The sequence below is a fragment of the Eleginops maclovinus genome, chromosome 5 (assembly GCF_036324505.1).
Source record: "Eleginops maclovinus isolate JMC-PN-2008 ecotype Puerto Natales chromosome 5, JC_Emac_rtc_rv5, whole genome shotgun sequence".
In the NCBI taxonomy this organism is placed as follows: domain Eukaryota; kingdom Metazoa; phylum Chordata; class Actinopteri; order Perciformes; family Eleginopidae; genus Eleginops; species Eleginops maclovinus.
The window spans coordinates 27,752,516-27,772,590 of record NC_086353.1 but is presented as its reverse complement, the minus strand read 5'-3'; the positions used below and the strand labels follow the sequence as shown (position 1 = coordinate 27,772,590).

General features: G+C 42.4%; 3 protein-coding genes across 3 annotated transcripts in view; 1 reads left to right on the top strand and 2 right to left on the bottom strand.

The window, feature by feature from the left end:
* The window catches only part of LOC134864295 (scavenger receptor cysteine-rich type 1 protein M130-like), a 33,838-nt gene that overhangs the window by 13,374 nt on the left and 389 nt on the right, over positions 1-20,075 (bottom strand). The window contains exons 2-7 of the mRNA XM_063883148.1: positions 18,562-18,903; positions 17,586-17,876; positions 16,326-16,622; positions 14,020-14,322; positions 13,466-13,786; positions 11,300-11,605 (exon numbers count right to left, since the gene is read on the bottom strand). Of these exons, the coding sequence (XP_063739218.1) occupies positions 11,300-11,605; positions 13,466-13,786; positions 14,020-14,322; positions 16,326-16,622; positions 17,586-17,876; positions 18,562-18,903 (1,860 nt within the window). The remainder of the gene's footprint in view (positions 1-11,299; positions 11,606-13,465; positions 13,787-14,019; positions 14,323-16,325; positions 16,623-17,585; positions 17,877-18,561; positions 18,904-20,075) is intronic.
* On the top strand, positions 303-4,918 carry LOC134864331 (uncharacterized). Its single transcript, XM_063883213.1, has 9 exons — positions 303-994; positions 1,295-1,372; positions 1,827-1,932; positions 2,231-2,967; positions 3,101-3,284; positions 3,555-3,812; positions 3,913-4,084; positions 4,416-4,564; positions 4,681-4,918. Exons 1-9 carry the CDS (start codon positions 614-616, stop codon positions 4,866-4,868), a joined length of 2,253 nt encoding a protein of 750 aa, XP_063739283.1. The 5' UTR covers positions 303-613; the 3' UTR covers positions 4,869-4,918.
* On the bottom strand, positions 4,680-6,880 carry LOC134864333 (uncharacterized). The gene is made up of 3 exons (XM_063883215.1): positions 6,349-6,880; positions 5,644-5,859; positions 4,680-5,468 (listed from the first exon to the last, which is right to left on the bottom strand). The coding sequence occupies exons 1-3, from the start codon at positions 6,594-6,596 to the stop codon at positions 5,309-5,311; spliced, it is 624 nt and encodes a 207-aa protein (XP_063739285.1). The 5' UTR covers positions 6,597-6,880; the 3' UTR covers positions 4,680-5,308.

Genomic DNA, 20,075 nt, shown 5'->3' with positions numbered 1-20,075 from the left:
TGTAGCCTATGCAGTATTTCAGCTAAACCAAATGTTGTCATTCTTTTGGTTGTATCAGCATTCATTTCGAGTATCACAGTAGATAAAACTATGTAGTCATATTTCTGTAAAACCTTTGATTACTCTTACCTTATCGGTCGACATAGCTTGCACCTTCTGACTCCTCGTCGGTTCGTCATCAAATGCACGTGAATGCGACAGGGTGTTGTATTTACGACAGTGTCGTAAACGTACATTACCTCCAAGCCTGTAGGGGGAGCTCCATAATGGGCTTTTTGACAAGTTCCGTTGGATCGCTTTAAAGACCTCATGACACCTAGAGACTACCTTTTTTTATTTAGTCTAAAATAACTTTTATTTTCGATTTGAAATACATAATTGTGATAAATATGCCCGGTTCTCTGTTATTTTCGAAATTTGTACGCAAGCCACTGAAATCCACAGGCCAGTGTCTTGACAACGTTCCAACATAAAGATGACGTATGCTCCGGAACGCTTTTAGACCTGATTGCACCTGCTGCCACCCTTGACCTTGATCATTTCTAGTCACAGTAAGTCGTACTCGCAGTTTTAGCATCTTTAAAGTTTTGTTCTTAATATTTTTGTTGAGAACATGCCTGAGCGGTGTGTTGCAGCGTATTGTTCAAACACCAGGGAGAACGGTTTTACCCTTCATCGGTTTCCGAAAGACCCTGCTTTGTGTGAACTCTGGACGCAACAAGTTTGTAGGACAAGAGCTGGTCCGAAAGGAACAGTATGGAAGCCAAGCTCGTCGTCTGTACTTTGCTCAGCGCATTTTGAAGAGGAGTGCTACGACTCGATCCCCGCTCTGAAGGAGCAGCTTGGTATTGATGTTCGTCTGAAGAAGGTTTTGCTGCCCAATTCGGTTCCGCGTATATTTCATCGAGGGACAAGCTCGAGGTTAGCCCCGGGGGCGAACGGCGACGTCAAGAGCCGGAGGTCTCATGCTCTGGAGAAAAGGCAGAGATTGGAGGTACGTACCTTCTTATTTTGGACTATATTTTAATAATGGAAGGGAAATGAAATGCAAAGGAATGAGTGTTTGGCACTGTGTAAACAGCTTGCGGTGGTTCTTCATAGTTGAAGTTGGCGCTAGCTCTGAACACTTCAGCTCAGCTGGCTACTAGTGCTAAGTGCTTTAGCTATTCAGCTAAGTTCACCTCAGAGTGTTAGCAAAAAGTCAAGTCTCAAGTGTTTGTTTTAGGTTTGCGGTAGCGTTTTTTTCCCCCTCCAACTCACGCTAAATCTTGTGATTTATTTATTTATGTTTCAGGTACTACAGGAATGCCAGTCTGAGTATGTTGCTGAAGAGGAAAGCGATGACTTTCCTGACGGGGACCCATCTACTGATGTAAGTTTTCGGAAAGCGTTCAGGTCAACTAAGTTACTGACTAAAGATTTTATTTGACTAACTACACACAGCATTACAGTATATCAAGTGCCAGTGCCCCCTCTCTCAGACCTTCACCCTCACCATCTCCAGAGGTGTTAAAAGTAAAAGTACTTTTGTGGTGTAATTACAACAGTAGCACATATAACATAACCGTTACACCATTTACTCCATTGTACCTAACTAGATAGATGGACTGTCATTACTGAAAAACACTAAAAACCTAACAAGGACCCACCACAAACTCAATTCAACCAGTGCAGAATCAGCTGATTGTAAGACAAATACACTGGTCTACTTTTTACTAGGTTACCTGTGTTGGAAGGAAACTCTATTTTTTAGTTTTTTTTTTAACTTTTACACACACACACATATGTATACACACATTTATTTATTTACTTACTTATTTATTCAGGTGAATTCAACAGAAGATCAGCACAGTGACTTTTCCGTTCAAGTGTGTCTGAGGCCACCAACAAGGACGGTGGCTATGCAGTTCAAAGGAAGGGGACGGACTAAAGGTATTTTATCATTTATGTACGTATTTTAGCCAAACAGATGTCCGGGGAAACGGGTCTTTTCAGCATTGCATCTTGTGTAGATAGATACATCACTAATGACAATCCTTTTCTATGTCAAACATCTATTTTCACATCTACACAAGAATGTTGGAAAAACTATCTGTCTTAGGAAAAGACTATTTTACAATCTACAAATTTACTAGTGCGAGCAAGCTTCACAAAAAGTTGTGTGTATTGAATGAAGATTTCCTTCAAGCTGACACTGATTTCTATATACTAAACATTGTTTTTTCCCCAGGTGTGCAGGCTACTACATCAATGGTCACTGTTGGGACTCAGACTGAGGATGACTGCTTTTGCTTTCACAACACCGACAACTCAACCTCTTGTGGCTCTGACTCAGATGACAACATGTCGACAGATGATCCCGACTACAAGCTGCCGTCCTCTGATGATTCAGCTGAAGAGAGTCCTGAACACAATACTCCACCAGTGCCGCCACCTGAGGCGCCAGCAGGTAGCGTTTTTCTTGTGTTCTGGGAATGCCTGGTGACGCTGTTGTCAACATGGTGCAGCTGTGGACTTTGTGGGAGCAGGTCACTGTCCTGGCAGTGTAAAGAAGTAGGAACACAGTTGCAGGTCACCATCCAGTGCGGGGGATGTGGGAACCAAGGACTATGGAACAGTCAACCTTTCTTCGGCAGAACAGCAGCTGGGAATGTGTTGTTGTCCGCTGCCATTCTCTTCAGTGGGGCCACTGTCACCAAGGTGCTGCGTGTCCTATCCAGATTGGGCGTTGCTGTGATGTCGGAAAGATCGTTCTTCAGACATCAGGACCAGGTGCTTTTCAAAGCTGTGAAGCGAGTTTGGGGCGAGCAGCAGTTTGCCATGCTCTGTCTGCTACAGGCAGAAGGGGAACCCATCGTGTGTGGTGGTGACGGGCGTGCCGACACCCCAGGGCATTGCGCTAAGTACGGCACCTACTCAACAATGGAGCTCCGGAAAACAGCTGTTATTGACGTACAACTTGTACAGGTACATTTCAGATGTATTATGCCTCTATGTGAGTCCTGCCCAGTATAGAAAACACACTCTTCTGTCGTAGTAAGGACAATTTTATACTAGTCAATGTTATGCTCATCAAAATCTCCTGCTTTTTATGTTTTAGAGCAATGAGGTTGGAGGGTCCTACCACATGGAGAAAGTGGGACTGCAGCGATCCCTTGAGAAAGTCCAGGGCTTTGTGGATGTCGGAACTCTCGTGACAGACAGACACATAGGCATCAACATGATGATTAGAGAGGACCATCCAGACATCACGCACCAGTTTGACATATGGCATGTAGCCAAGAGTAAGTGCAACATGTTTAAACCTGTTTAATGTAATTTTTAAGAGAGACTTGAAGCACTACCTTGACATTCCTTTTTGAAAGATATGATTTTTTGGGTTTGGACAAATTTTATGTGTGAAATCCTTGTGTGTGTGGAGGACAGGGCCTATTTCAGGCTATTACAGGCTGTTCATGTATCTAAAAAGGGTTTTAGTTATGCCCTTGGAGTCAAGACCTTCAAGCAGTACATTAGATTTCTATTTATTTATTCATCTACACATGTTTACTCAGGTGTCAAGAAGAAGCTGCAGAGCCTTGGACAAACTAGAGGTTGCCAGGACCTCAAACCCTGGGTGGGAAGTATTATAAACCATCTGTACTGGTCCGTGGTCTCGACGCCTCCTGGCAGTGGACAACTTGTGGTGGACAAATGGACATCAGTCATCGATCACATCCACAACAGGCACACCGGGTTCGAGGGACTGTTCTCTTCTTGTGCGCACGGAGTCCTGGAAGGCAGGGAACAGCGTAAACCGTGGCTGAGTTGTCGTTAGTATACTCCTAATGTTTATTTTACAGAGATTGTGATCACAGTATCATGTTGCATCATGTTGCATAATTTACATGTATTTTGTACAATGTTCTTCAGATACGAAGGTGTCTATTGAAGTGGAGAAGATCATCCGGAACAAGAGGCTGTGTGCAGATATACAACGCCTGTCCCCGTCACACCAGACATCCTACCTCGAAGCATTCCATAGCGTGATTACCCACTTTGCGCCAAAGATGTGCCACTTTTCATACAAAGGGATGGAGAGCAGGTAATCAAAGAAATATTCCGTGAAACATTCTTTTAGGACATTATTACATTCTATTACATTACACTTGCCAGACGCTTTTATCCAGAGCGACTTACAATCGAGGACAAAATCACAGCTTGCAACATTTGCAGTGCACAGGAAATGTACATGTCCTGAAGTGGTTTTGTAGGCAAGGGTCAGGGCCTTGTGCCTGGTTTGGGCAGCCACTGTTAGGCAGTGCAACCTGATAAATAGAGGGGTAACATGGGCTCTTTTGGGTTGACTTGTTTATGTTTCGCTGTTAAGAATGGTCATCTTGTTCCTGATTATTCTGTTTGTGTTCTGTTCTTAGAGGGATCCTGGCTGCTTTGCATTTCAACGAGAATGCCAACAGGGAGCAGCGGAGCAGACACGATGGCGAGATGATGTTCAACCTGCGGTATCCAAAGTATAAGAAGGGCGGCTACATTGTGAGGAAAGTCTTACAGGAGCCATCTTTTGGTAAGCATAATAGAAAGTTGATTGCAGATATGATTTGTATTTTGAGATGTACATAGTCGTGTGTCATATCTATGGTTGGATTAATTTGAACCTTGTCCCATATTCCTCTGCAACAGGCTATGCTGAAGAGCTGATGCGGATGGTGGAGGCCATGTGTCGAGGTGAGGACTACAACGGTGATGACTTTGACATCCCAGACCCGTCCCCTGTTACAGAGCCACTCAATGCATCATTCGAAAAGCCGGATAAGAGGGCAGCAGTCAATGCACATATGACCCGCTTTAGCATTACAAATAACACCTAAATGTACACATGAGAACCGGACTGAATGGAATAAACACAAACTTAATTTCATCTTTGCCGTGAGTGCTTTGATTTACTGTGTTGGGAACCTCCTGCTCCATCCTCACCTTGGTGTTCTGAAAAGTGTCATTACAGGGTGTGTAGTATGTCTGTGTTGCTACAGTTTTCCCCCTTATCCATGTGGGCTTGTATTGCATTGTCCCTGAAGTACAGCACATCTTAGACACCGTATGATCAAAAATATCAGCTACCCTTCCATGGTGAAGGTGTAAATTGATTTGCTAGGCCTATTTGTTGTAAGCTGTTGTAAGTTGTAAAAATGAAGACACATTCATGTGAAGCCAGAGGTATCATGTATTGACATTCATTTTCATGTATTTACAAACTCATGTATTTAAACTAAAAAAACAAAATTAACAAGTTAACAGCATACATGTATCATCACGGGCTGTTGGTGTCCTGGAACCCCCTGTAATCAATGGAGGGAAAAGTTCTCCGGATACACCACACCACACAGGAAGGTATGGGGACCCTGACATGTCTTCCCAGGTACTCGTAGCACCATCGCACAAACTGTCTGTATCCAGTGTACCTCTTCCACCTAAAAGTTGAAAGAAAATCAGAAGAAAAACACAGGTGTTTTAGATGTAGGCCTAGGCCTACTGTAACCTACATGACAGTTCGTTTTACGCATACATTTACGTCATTGGTGATATCAAATCATACAATTCCTACTAGTCCATACAAATGATTTTACAATAGGATTGTATACTCACTCGTTTCCCTCTACATCCCCGTATTCTTGCCGATAGTGGAAATGTGCGGTGCGCAGAACATGCAGATTCAGACAAACTGGCTCAAAGCCAGAATGTTCTGTGATGCAGCGGGTGTCTGCTCCCTCCTCCTCTCTCCTCTCGCACACTCTTGACTGTTCGCGGCAGCACACCGACTCCACTACCAGTGGCATTGGCTCACATCTCCCACAAGAACACCTAAAATATAACAGATAAAGGCAAGGGGCTTGAAACAATCTTACAATTGTCACAGAACTTTACAAAGTGTCAATGTCATGGGTTGATTCGCGTGAAAAGCCGACGTAGAACTAGCCTAATCGCGGAAGGATGGCCACTGGTCAGGAGCTAGGTTATAGCATAGGCTACTACTGGGTTATAGCATAGGCTACTGTATGAGTATGACGCAGGGCAAACTAATATAGTAGACCTAATTGGTATTTTCATCGCTCTCAAAAAAAATAACATAACTAAATAAAGATTAAGACTATGACAAGCACCGGGAAACAACAATGGCCCTTTGCGATCTGTAGGCTAGTAATGGTGACTATTTGGCTAATTCTGGGAGGTGAGGAGGCAGACTGCACACACACATGCTCGCTGGTGCAAACGCTGGTTGTGGTGGATATTACAAAGTACAATATCTTACGGAGTGTTCATTGTCAGAAAAGTGAACAAGAAGGAAGTTACCATTCCACGTGCTGTAGTCTGCCAAAATCCATAGGCATCCGACCGTCTGCCACAGCAGCACCACCAACAGCGCCTTCTGCCTCGCCATCCGAACTTTCCGTAGAACCCTGTGGCTCCAACTCATCCAAGTATGGCTCGTATCTATAGGGCATAACGCCCCTCACATTGTCCTCCAGCATTGGGTCGGACTCTGCCACTTCGAAAAATGTGTCAGGATCCGAGGATGAATCGGAGTTGTCAGAATCCATGTTGTTGACAGGTGTCAGGATAGTCGTGAGTGACAGGTGGGATAGTGTCTTGACCAAGGAGCCGTTCCGGAGTGTACGTCATAGGTCATGTGACTGACTAATAGGAAGGTCGGTAGCAGATCGCAAAAATCGCACTTTTAAAAGGCCGTACAAACTCAATTTCTCTATCATAATGATTAAAACCAACTTCAAGTGACTATTTTGTATGTGTACTTTCAATGTGTGTATGTATATTACTTTATTTTCCACGTGTCATGAGGTCTTTAAAGGTTTGCTTCAAACAACGGGACAGAAGACCCGCTCTTTTCACATAGAGTGGTACGCACGAAAAGATTGGCTGTGTGGATGTCCAGCAAGAAATCGCCTTTTCTGCTTTTCTTGCCTTCTTTTCTCAAGTTCTGACAACGTCTGGACTCATATGGGATATTCTGATCTGAAAAATTTGCAAAGAAGCCTGATCAAACATGAGTGGTCCACCACTCGCATTCAAAGCCAGATCGCGCTAAAAACCTTTGGGATGTCCAGGATCGATTTAGCTTTGGACGAACAGCGAAGACTCAACATCAGCGTTCACAATGCTAAGGTAAAAGAGAACCGAGAGATTTTAAAAGATCTCATCAATGCCACTTGCTTCCTCGCTAAACAGCAGCTAGCTTTTCGTGGAAATGACGAGAGTACCGGCTCTGCCAATCGTGGCAACTACGTTGAGCTCTTACATGCCTTTGCCGAGAAAGATGACAGGCTAGCTAGCCATTTGAAGACAGCCACTGTATTTTCTGGCTTGTCAAACAGAATACAGAATGACTTAATCGAAACTGTTGGTGATGTCATTAGAAATGACATTAAAAAAAGAGATTAGTGCAGCTCCATTTGTTGCTACAACTGAAGCAGGCTGTTAGGTGAAGGAGGCGTTTTTGGGCTTTGACGATGTGAGCGAAGACAGACGCGCTCCTGCTATTGCTGAGTATGTCCTGAGAGTGTTGGAGAAGTATGAATGTGTTGAAAAGCTTGTAGCTCAGACCTACGATGGAGCCGCTGTAATGGCCTCAGAGCTTAATGGCGCGCAAGCTAAAATTAAAGAAAAAGTGCCCGAAGCCATGTTTACGCACTGTTACGCACACAAGCTGAACCTGGTGCTATTGCATTCAGCAAAGTGCATACCCGAGTGTCGCAGGTTTTTTAAAACAGCCGAGGAACTAGCATCATTTTTCAGCAAGTCTACAAAGCGCACTCACTTACTGGATAATGTTGTCAAGCGCCGCTTACCCAGAGCAGCGCCTACAAGATGGAACTCCAACTCTAGGCTAGTGCAGACTATAAGCATGCACCAAAATGATCTGCGTGCATTATTTCATGTCATTCTAGAAAACCCTGACAGCTGGGATAATGACACGCTGATGATGGCAGCAGGATACGATCGATGGCTGTCAAAAGCATCCACATGCTTTCTCCTTATGACATATGAGGACATTTTTAATGAAACTAACGCACTTTACAGAGTGCTCCAGAACAAAGTAATGGACATTGAATACTGTCTTGCACGCATCCGCGACACCGATGCAGCTCTCGAACGCATGATGTTGGAGTTCGACAGTTTCTATGGTCGATTTGAGAAGAAATGCAGCGCACTTGGCCTGACAGAGAGTGCAGGCGGACAGTCAGTTACAAATGAACGAAGACGAGTGTTTTGGAACATTCTAGACAACATCAGCTGTCAAATAAAGGCTAGATTTGACCATTTTGGTGAGCTGGCTTTCCTTGGTTTAGTGGACTGCGCAAAATTCATAGAAATGTCCCAAAATTTCGATGACACGAAAATGCAGGGCCTGTCAACATTCGCCAAATTCTTTGACTTTGTGAGACTAAAAGCGGATTTCGTTGGATTGTACAGCTCACAAACGGTGAGGGACGAATGTAAATCTCCTGGACAGCTTCTTAGCTTTTTGGCCCAGAAGGAGCTCATTCAAACAGTTCCTGAGGCGACAAAGTTACTTACGCTGAAAAGGCTCAAAACATACAGTCGGAACAGGACTGATCAAGGACGGCTTTCTTCCCTGGCAGTGATCTCCATTGAGACAGAGAGACTTTTAAAACTGAAGGAAGACAAGGAAGACTTCTACAAACAGGTCATTGATGCTTTTGTTCAGAAGGAGCGGCGCATGGACTTCATTTATAAATAAAGGTAATATCGCAATAACGTTTTTAATTACATGTGCTTTATTGAGTGATACAGTTTTTTATATGTGAAGACTGCTGATTTGGGATTTTAAACATAACACCATTAACTGCTGCCATTCAAATAATGAATAAGATGCTCTAACGTTCAAATCTGATTGTGATGACGTCAGTGCCTCACCAGCCATGAACTTCACCGCACGTCACTGCCTCCCACAGTATAAACAGACATGTGATTTTTTGTTATAAGGCAAACATATTAAGAGTTATCAGGCAAAACATATTTGTGCTTATTGCAGCGCCTCTAAGTGGTCAAATGATGCACAAATGTTTGGAGTTACCAAGAACTGGGTGACCAGTTCATGTACCAAGTTTGGTTTTAATACATCAAAGTGCTGCTGAGAGATGTGTACACTTCCTGTTTGGCGGCCTAGCGGCCGATTTAGATCGACTGTGACGGACAAACGCTTTCGCAAATCATAACGCCATATAGATAAATTTGTGAGGCTTGGTCTGAAGATCATCTGTGCCAATTTTCATGAACATTGGACAAAAGTTGTGGCCTATGAAAACTTTTTGAAGTTTTTGACAAAATCGCATATAGCGCAAAATCCACTATGACGGAATTGACGTCATAGGGTGCGTTGAACTCATCTGGATCCAATGCATCCAACGGTGCCTCAGTTTTGAAAATCAGCCATACGGTTCAAACGTTATTTGCGTAAATGCAACTCCAACTTCGCTAGAGCGTCCGAAGCACTGACATGAAACTTGGTGAAAAGCATCATGGGACTGTCCCAATCAGTGTGCTAAATTTCATCACGTTTTACCATACGGTTCTAGGGGCTGTCACCCTAGCCAGAAGAAGAAGGGGAAATGTAATATAATAAGAAAAGGTAGAAACACTCAGGGTGCCTTGCAGCTTCTCTGCTTGGCCCCCAATTAAGTCATTTTGGTTGAGAACAGTGCACAACCAAAATGTCTCTGATACACGATGCTGTTTACTGTAGTTGCTGTTTTTACAATGCTTCAAGTTCCTAAACCACACTCTGCAAGGCTTGCTTCGAAACTAATGCTTGACCGCATTAGAGTGGTAACTTGTGAGTGTATTAGCGTGTTATATTAATATAGATCACTGAACTACAATATTTGAGTTATGTTTCATCTGTTGGTTTGGAGCTGTGTCAAATCAGGGTTGACTTCCACCTCAGCAGCCTGCTAGAGATGTCACTCTGCACTCGGCTGAAAGTGAGACCCACTTCAGCCAATTGTAACAAACCTAGTTATCATTATTACAAACATATAAACAGTGGTATGATTAAAAGCACTGCTTGTGAACAGGTTATCCTCTTCACTGTTTAGTTTGATACAAAAAGCTTTTATACTGTAACTGATGTGAAAAATGTGCAGTACCGTAAAGTCACTATTTAGCCATTTTTTGCTTAAGAGAACATAGTAGTAGTGTTTAGTATGGGCCCCATAGTGATATTGGGCTTGGTAATGGACATGAAACTGTATCACTTTTCAAAAGCACTTTATATGTTGTACTTTTTATTTATGTAATTGACCTGCAATTTTCTGATGAATTCATCGTACAACACAAATTTTAATATTTAGAAGTGAAGTTAAAGTCACAGAGGGCAGCTCAGGGGTCCTTTAGGTGAAACGCAGAAGAGTGAAGGGAACCAGTCATTAGACTGAGCCAAGAGTATGCAGCCTGGTGATGTGCTTCTATATTTACAGATGGAACTACGCAAGTAAAAGGATTTTAATTGAAGTCTGGAAGTCTTGTTCATGTCGAAGTCTTCAACAATATCATCAATTCAAGTTAATGTGATAATACGATGTACAGCGCATCTGAAAACTACTCATACCCCTTCACATTTTCCACATTTTGTTATGGTACTGTCAACCTGTCTGTGTTTTATTTTGAAAGGTGTTCACCCCCTGTCTTTTACCTGTAGTTTTACTTCCTGTCTGAGTTTCCCTCCTGTGCTTGATTGCCTGATTGTGTTCACCTGTTGCCCCTGTGTTGGTCCTCCCCTCTCCAGCTGTGTCTCCCCTTGTGATTACCCTTGCGTATTTAGTCTTGTTAAGTCGTTGAATTTGGACTCCAATCAAGTTGTAGTAACATCCCAAGGAAGATCAGTGGAAATGGAACGCACCTGAGCTCAATTGTGAGTGTCTTGGCAAAGGGTGTGAATACTTGTGCAAATGTAATCTTTTATCATTTTTATTTTTAATACCGTTGCAAAAAATTATAAAAACCTCTTTTCACTTTGTCATTATGGTGTATTGTGTGTAGAATGTTGAGACAAAAAGTGAATTTAATCCATTTGGAATATGACTGCAACATGTGGAAAAAGTGAAGCGGTGTGAAAACTTTCCGGATGCACTGTAGCTGTCAATGTGAACAGCTCCACACACATGTAGAATTGCTATTTTATGATAAAAGCATTAATATCTGTGAAATTTCATCAAATATGAATCTGTGGAAGGTTATCTAGAGCTGAAACTGCCATTCTCACCTGAGCAGACCACTTCAGTGGAGCCTGAAGAGGAGAGACACTTCCTCACGGAGCCACAGCCCATCAGTGCATGTTCAGAGCCGTCACAGTCAGTGTAGAAGCGCCATGCAGGCCGAGCTGGATCAGGCAGCTGGACTCTGCTGGTGGAAACAGCGGAGCCGCAGCCGAGCTGTCTGCACACCACAGCGGCCTCCTGCAGGCCCCAGGAGTGCAGGGAGCTCACTGCTCTCCACTCGTCCTGATGCTGCACCTCCAGTGTACCAGCGCAGCGGCTCTGACCGTTCACCAGCCTCACATCCTCAAGCTCTGCAGGTCACAAGCTGTGTACAGTTAATCAAACCTGGGCCAGGTCGGGAATGCTGTGGAAGCCCATTTCCGCCACAGAGAAGAAAAACATTTAGGCGGAAAATGAGATAGCAAGTGATAATTTATTATCGGGATTAAGGTGTCACAATATACCGGTATTTACGGTAACCGTGATATTTAAAAAATGAAATATTGACGATATGTAAATAAAACACATCGGATAATATAACATAATCCAACGCCGGTAACTATCTGGTTCAAAGTCCAACCAGTAGGTGGCGATAACGCTCCTTAACACTGGTTGCGCCCCCCCGCCATAAAACTGAAAAAAGAAGACGCGGTAACTAGCTAGCTAGCAGCTACTACCACAGATGCTGTGTTGTGTGGCTGCTACTGTCGCGCAAAACAATGTCGGAGGAGATTACAGAGGAGAGCGAGACACTCCAGCACCCAAAAAGAGTTGCGTCGCCAGTGTGGGAGTTTTTGGGATTTCGTAAACGGGGTGTTGAAGATGAAGTCTGCAAGAAGTGCCAAGCAACAGTAAGCGCCAGTGGCGTCATTAGGCCTATTTTAGGGGGGCTTCAGCCGAGTCTCCAAATTTGTATTTTTACAGTCAATGGGCAATACTACCAACCTGTCCCCCCACCTTCGCGTCCATCACCCTGCAGACTTCGCCACAGGACAGAGAGTAAGCTGCAGTTAGTTTGCTAGCCAGAGATAAATGTCACATTACGGTCTTAGTTGTGTTAAAGCTTAGTTATCATGGCGTTGGACTAAACAGTATTTTCTCTCCCCTGGTTATTTGTTATGCAGCCGCAGCGTCAAAGAAGAGACACAGAGCCAGGGATTCAGGTCAGCTAACGGTGTTTGAGTCAATGGATAAGAAAAGGAAAGTAGACATGGCTAGTGCATGTCGGAATGAAGCCGTCACTAAATCAGGCCAGGGTTTAAAAGCACTGATGACAACAGTTGCTCCAATATTGAAAATCCCAAGAAGACAACAGTTGTTGTTATTTTTGTACCAAGACACAAAATGTACAATAACCTAATGCATTTGAGATGAATTTGACTGATAGCATTATTATTATTATTATTATGTTGTTAAGATTTTCTACAGATATCGTGATAATATCGTTATCGTGAATTATTTTGGCCACGATAACCGTGGGGTGAAAATCTGATATCATAACAGCCCTAATCGGGATACATTTTTTCTTTTCCGTGGCAGTAATGGGCTTCCATAGAAACAGAGTGCAAGAAAGTTTAACATGAAAGCTGCTCTTTGGACAAGCTCTGAATGGAAGCCCAATTTCTACTGTTGTGCAAATATGGATATGTTTACAAAGGAACAATGTATGTACATGTAAGGTACGTATGAGTGAAACTGTCCCTGAGTTATATTTGACCCACTGACTGTAAGATTGAAATATTAACTGTATGAATCATTGCTTGGCCATTTGTAATCGTAGCTTTTATTTAACTCTACACATATTACTGCCCCGATTTTTCTTTTTCATAACTTACATTTTTATTTCAGTTTTTTCATTTCTTCTGTGTTGTGATTTACCTATGCTATATGTAACATTTTATTATATATTCGGAACAAAGGGCATGTGGTTTTTTTTTAGTTATTTTTTGGGGGTTCTTTGCCTTTAATCGGATAGGACAGTGGAGAGTGACAGGAAAGTGGGAGAGAGAGTCGGGGTGGGATCCGGAAAGGACCACGGGTCGGGAATCGAACCCGGGTCGCCGGCATGCGGTGCACGTGCCCCAGCCAGTTGCACCACGGCCGGCGAAAGGGCATTTGTTTAATGAAATAGGCCGGTAAATAAAAAAGTACTTGAAAACACTCAGGCTTACCTTTAACAGTGAGCTGCATGATCCTCGGTTCAGAGAAGGTTTCTTTACTGAAATCAAAGTTGTAGTCACATTTATAAGTGCCTAGGTGGACATTCTCTGCAGCAGGGAAGATGAAGACTGCTTCATTCTGATTAGGGGCCATGCTCTGCTCAGAGGGGTGGTCACTGTCGACCCCGAAGCGGAGGCGGATGGAGGAAACATTGTAAGGTGAAGAGTAGGAGCAAGAGATGGCAAAGCGATGGCCCTTCAAGACCTCTCTGTTCTTGTAATCAACAGGCCCCTGAGAGGTATACAGTTTGGTAAAAGGTTGAATTGGACGTTCTGAAAAAGTAAAAATAAAAAAAGAGTTAAGGGACTACCCACATTCTGTTCCTATAAGCCAATATGCATGAATGTTGTATCTTAAAGTGTTACATTACAAATCTACAATAAATTATAAAACATTTCTGAAGTTGTATTTTTCAAATGTTTTATTTCTGTAACATGCAAATGTGTTACTTAATTGAAAAAGTGAACACTTCAACTTTTTATCTTAAAATAAACTTGATAATTACCAACACAGTTTAGAACAGCTTTTCCACATTCACTTGGTTCAGTTGTGGCGTTGAGCGTTGTGGAAGGACAATCCACGAGATGCTTCTCCGTGCCTTTACACCGGAAGACCGGACCCCAGATTTGAGAGAGGTGATAACCACTCCCATGGAAATGATCTGCGAACCCACAGTCAAGATCTCTACAGGCAACTACAGCAGTCTCTGGGCTGAACGACTCATAACAGACTGAAGCCCACGAGTCACCGGACTTCACCTGGAGCTTCCCTGAACATCTCTGAGTGCCGTCCACCAGCCTCACCCCCTCTGGAGAGACAGAGAGAGACATGTGAGGGTCAGAGGGGACATGAATTCATGAATACTCTCAAACAGTCCCTGCTCAGGAGATGAACACACGGTAAACAAAATAATTGTCAATAACCAGCGTGCTGTGAAAACCAACAGGAGGAGAATAACACTGAGGAACAGGGCATTGCTGCTGTTTCAGTCTGACCTTCTAGAATGTGTTGATAAATGAAGCTGCAGACAGGTTAGGCTGTTGAGCAGCTCCAAGCCTCACATTCTCACACACACAGATTAAATACCTGCTTTATGCAGACAATCTTATTCTTTTGACCCAACCAAAGATGGCCTTCAACACAATGTGAACATCCTGGAACAATAACTGCTTTAGAGGTCCATTTTAAGAAAACCCAAAGTATGAAATAGATTAAAAACAACAGATGTCTAAAACAAATCTTTAACTTTGAATAACACACAAATGATCACACAAAAGATCATTCTTATTTGGTCTCACCATGTTCTCATCAGGAAGTGGCAATATGACAATACATGGATAAGAAAAAAGTACAAGTTATGCAAAATAAGTATACCAGATGTGGTGTGATTAGGAAAAATTGAACATCTGATGACAACATAACTGGAACACGGATTGTATGTTAGAGCCCAAAGACATAGGGTGGTGAGCTCCTAATGAGCGGACTACAGCCTGCACACCTCCAGGTTTATTCCAGGACCATCCGACTAAGAGGCTCGGGGGTAGACCTAACCCCTCTGGGAGAGATGATATGCACAGCAATTTCCCTCGGGATAAATAAAGCTTCTTGAATCTTTGATATATCTTGTCCAGCTTGGCTTATAAAACGTTGCTATTATTAGCATCAACATGTACTTAAAGTAGTGACAGTAAAAGCAGAAGTAAAAAAAAAATTCTTGAGTAAAAGTAGAAGTACTAAGATCTTGTACTTGAGTAAAGTAGAAGTACTTAGATCTTGTACTTGAGTAAAAGTAGAAGTACTCAGATCTTGTACTTGAGTAAAGTAGAAGTACTTAGATCTTGTACTTGAGTAAAAGTAGAAGTACTAAGATCTTGTACTTGAGTAAAAGTAGAAGTACTCAGATCTTGTACTTGAGTAAAAGTAGAAGTACTCAGATCTTGTACTTGAGTAAAAGTAGAAGTACTAAGATCTTGTACTTGAGTAAAAGTAGAAGTACTCAGATCTTGTACTTGAGTAAAAGTAGAAGTACTCAGATCTTGTACTTGAGTAAAGTAGAAGTAGTCAGATCTTGTACTTGAGTAAAAGTAGAAGTACTAAGATCTTGTACTTGAGTAAAAGTAGAAGTACTCAGATCTTGTACTTGAGTAAAAGTAGAAGTACTCAGATCTTGTACTTGAGTAACAGTAGAAGTACTCAGATCTTGTACTTGAGTAAAGTAGAAGTACCAGAGTGTAGGAATACTCTGTCACAGTAAAAGTATTCTAAATGTTCCTCCAGTGAAAGTAGAAAGTATTCTCATCTAAATGTACTTAAAGTAGCGACAGTAAAAGTAGTCATTGTTTGATTGGTCCATTTCAGAATAATATCTCTGATATGTTTTATAATTATTGATCATTAAAGTGTTCTCAGAGCTGGTAAAGGTGCAGCTAGTTTGAATGGCTTTGTATACTGCAGGGTAGCTGCTGAATTTACTGCAGGTGAACTACAGTCTGATTTAAGGGCTGATTATATTTACCATCATTAATCCAGATCTGTAAAGAAACTAAAGGGATTAAATAAAGGTAGTAAAAGTACGCCATTTACCTCTGAATTGTAGTGGAGGAAAGTATAAAGTAGCAAAAAATGGAAATACTCAAGTAAAAGTCCCTTAAAATTGTACTTAAGTACAGTACTTGAGTAAATGTACTGAGTTACTTTACAGCACTTAGCACTGTGAAAGGTGCTATGTTAATGTCCTGCATTGTCACTTAGGAAGTCACCAATAACTAAGAAGATGGACAGAAAAAACAGACACATCGGTTTGACTATTACCTGAACAGGACAGGGATATGTGGTGATATGTACTGGACTCTTCCCATACTGAACATTCTGATGGTCCGTGGCCTCGACAGTTGTATGACAGCTTCCACACTCGTTGACGTTTAGGAGAATAGCTCCCTGATGTTGAGATGAGACCTCCGCAGCCCAGATGCTCACAAACCTTAGCAGAGTGTTCTGGTCTCTGGAAACTGAAGCTATCAGCCAGGGGCCTCCACTCTCCGCCCTGCTTCCCCTCCAGTATGCCTTTACAATGAGTTTCTCCTCCCACCAGTCTCAATTCATTCACATCTGTATAGAGACAAGAGAGTCATTGCACACCTGCTAACGTGAGCTCTCTCACACTTAAATGTCTAACGTATCACAGATTCACTCTTTCTTTAGCTCTGCTTTTCTCCCCACAAAATCCTGAGGAAAATGTCTAGCTAAGTTAGCTGCTAAATGCTGCACCATGTTCACGGTCTCTGCATGCTGTTTGGGTTGCTGGAGTGTTTCATTGCAAACAGCTGCCTGTAGCTGCATGAAACAAATTCATGAAAGTGGGGAGGCTGAAACAGTACTTTGCAGGCCAGACAACCGAAACCTTGAGCCAAAGGAAAAAGAGTTCAGCAGAGCTAAGAGGAACTAGATGGGTCAAACAAAGTTTAATGTGCAAGGCTCACAGCAGAAACACTGACATTTCTATGGTGAAAATATTTCAGGTGTTATCAGTTTGTTATGTTCTCCCCCCCCAAAAATAAAATAATAAGCAGCTTTTTGGGCCAATCCCTGCTGAGAGAAAGGCCTGAAGATCAATGAGGAATGTAAGAATTGGAGGTAATTTTGCATTATATTACATTTAGCTGGAGTGTAAGGTTTAACCATGTCCTGGATGTAGCGGCCTGATCCATTCACAGCTCGCTAGGCCAGTACCAGTGTGTTCCAGCGTATTCTGGCCACTGGCAGCCAGTGAAGGGAGCATAGGAGGAGCGTAGCATTGTGGGAGAACTTAGGGGGACTGGAGACCCGTGGAGCTGCTGCATTGTGATCTTAGTAAAGTCTAGTTTAGTCGGTGAGTCTGTTTTTTATTCTGTTTAACTAAAGTCAGTAGCTATGGCTCCAGCCATTCTTAAACCTGAGGAGTTTTCCCTTCATCACTTCATTACTTCACATTTACTTAAAGCAGATTACAATTATTGCATTAACCGTGTGAGTAAAACAATGAAGAAAGAATCTTGTAATGAGTTGAGAAAATCAAGTGAGATGTAAACATACTTCTGCATAAGATTCCAGCCGCTGTTCTGCAGTTGTTGCGGACGGAACTGGCACACTCCCCAAGATGAGACTCGTTGCCTTCACATTGGAATTGTTTGGATAAGACGGGTCCTTCTCCTTTCCTAAATGACCCTGAAAAAGAGCCTGGAGGCCCACAGCCGAGCTCCTTGCAGAGCACCTTCTGAGCCTCAGAGTCGAAGCCCTCCTCACACACTGAGGCCCAGCCCTGATCCGACTTCACTTCCACACTGCCTTGGCAAACATCTGCTGCCCCAACCAGCCTCACAGACTCTGAAAGCAGAGAGAGGGATCAGATTTCACAGAGACAGAAAACATTTCCAAGCTGGCAATAATAACACATAGAATTAACAGAATTTAAGAAGTTATGGGTTGTCTAAACCTTATTCTGCAAACGATTCCCATGTTGAATCTGCCAAATCTATGCAAGAGAATTTCTCATCTGTATTTGAAGGAGTGTCTGTCCTGTGACAAGCCTCATCTGACGGCTTCAATGTTCTAGAAACTCTGCGTTGTGCAGTGACTGGCAGAAAAACGGGCTTATTTGTAACGCTTTGATTTAAATTGTATATGTTCTCGTCCTTTTAGAATTCTGAGGAATATCTGAACATGTGTCATTTACACTGGGGATGCTGGGAACATGTCCACAAGACTTTTTGAAATGGATGATTTTGTCCCTTTTACTCTTTCTAAGCATTATTTGTTAAACATGTTTAAAAAATAGCTTTGCAGCAAAGGTTTATTTTCTCAATGAAGAAAAACCAGTAACATGTCTTGACATAGTTTCTGCCTTCTCCCTGATCGGACCTCATACTGACCCCCCTTACATTGTCTAACATTGTATATGCTGACACCCTTTACCATAACATGATTTGGGAAGTGGAGATATATTTGATGTAAAGTCATGATTTGTAAGAATATGAAACTCTTCTCTGAAGCCGTTACTTCTTTTTATTACCTGAGCAGATCACATCCAGACTGGAGTTCCAAGTGTCCTTCCCATGGATTCTTCTACGTGCTGAGGGGCTCCTGCACTCCTGCAGGCCCGACTCAGGGCCCCTGCAGCTGAAATTAACCTCCCATGCTTGTTGACTGTCAGTGTTGTTGCTGTTGTGTTCAACGGACACTACAGAACCACAACCCATTTGCCGGCATGCCACCAGAGCATACCTGACGTAAGCCTGGGCTCCAGCCTGTCTGTCCTTAACGGTCAGAGCTCTCCATTCTCCCTGATGCTTCAGCTCCAGCCTGCCGGAGCAGGGGCCTTGTCCCCTTGCCAGCCGAGCGTCCTCAGGCACGGCTAAAGGAAGTCACCAGAAGTTAGCAAACGGTCTTCTCTCAGAAACCTCCGTCATGCACCTTTGAAACTCGGATATAATAAATAAAATGATTATTTGATATATCCTATTGGCGAGTTTCGTCAAAAATATATTTAACATAAAAATATTTTTTAGATTGGTTAAATTTGATTAATATAATTGCAAAAATTCATTTAATTCCTGCGGTTATTTTAAATGCCTATACATATCGCTTCACCACTTTTTTTCAAATGGAAAGTATTCAAATTCCTTTTGCATTATGTAATACTGTCATGATCCTGGTTTCGTGTCTGTCATGTCTTTGTGTTGTGTGTTTAATTTTGAAGTTAAGTTTCACTCCATGTCTTAAGTTTCCCTCCTTCCCCTGATTGTGTCATTGTGTTCACCTGTTGCCCCTGTGTTTCTCCTCCCCTCTCCAGCTGTGTGTGATCTTCTGATTACCCATGTGTATTTAGTCTTGTTTCTCCTTTTGTCTGTTGTTCAGTCGTCGTCATTTCTTCCCTGATGTTGTACATGTTACCTGCCTGTTCCTGCCCGTCCGTCTGTCTGCTCCTGTTCCCAGTGTCCCTGTATCCCCTGGTTAGTGTTGGTGTGGTTATTTTTTGGTTGAACGTACAGCTTTAATTTAAATAAAGCTCATTTTACTGCATTTGGGTCCTGTTTCCCCAAACCCTGACAAATACACATTTTTTCTAAACTCATTGACAGGAATGTTAAATAACTTCATGCGTGTTCTTATTGATTGCGGGTCAATCGATGAGAGCATTTTTTGCAGAGCGCTTCAGGAGTTCACACAGGCAGTAGAGCAAAGAAGTCACTGACTCTTTATTAAAACAAAGGGCTGGTGTAGATCCTGGTCTGGTCAATGTTGACATTCATTTCCAAATACTACACCATACAGTTGTAGGCTAAAATTCAACCGACACTGGACTGGCTGCCATACATCCAGAGATAAAGATTCAAGAAAAAATGGTGGTCTCTTAATTATAGACCACAATTTTTTCTTAAATCTTTATCTCTATATGTATGGCAGCCAGTCCAGTGTCGGTTGAATTCTAAAACAGAGAAACATTGCCAGTAGTTTAAAGAATACAATAAAAATAATAAAAATAAACCTCAAAAAGCCTTACCTATAACAAATAAAACAGGAGAA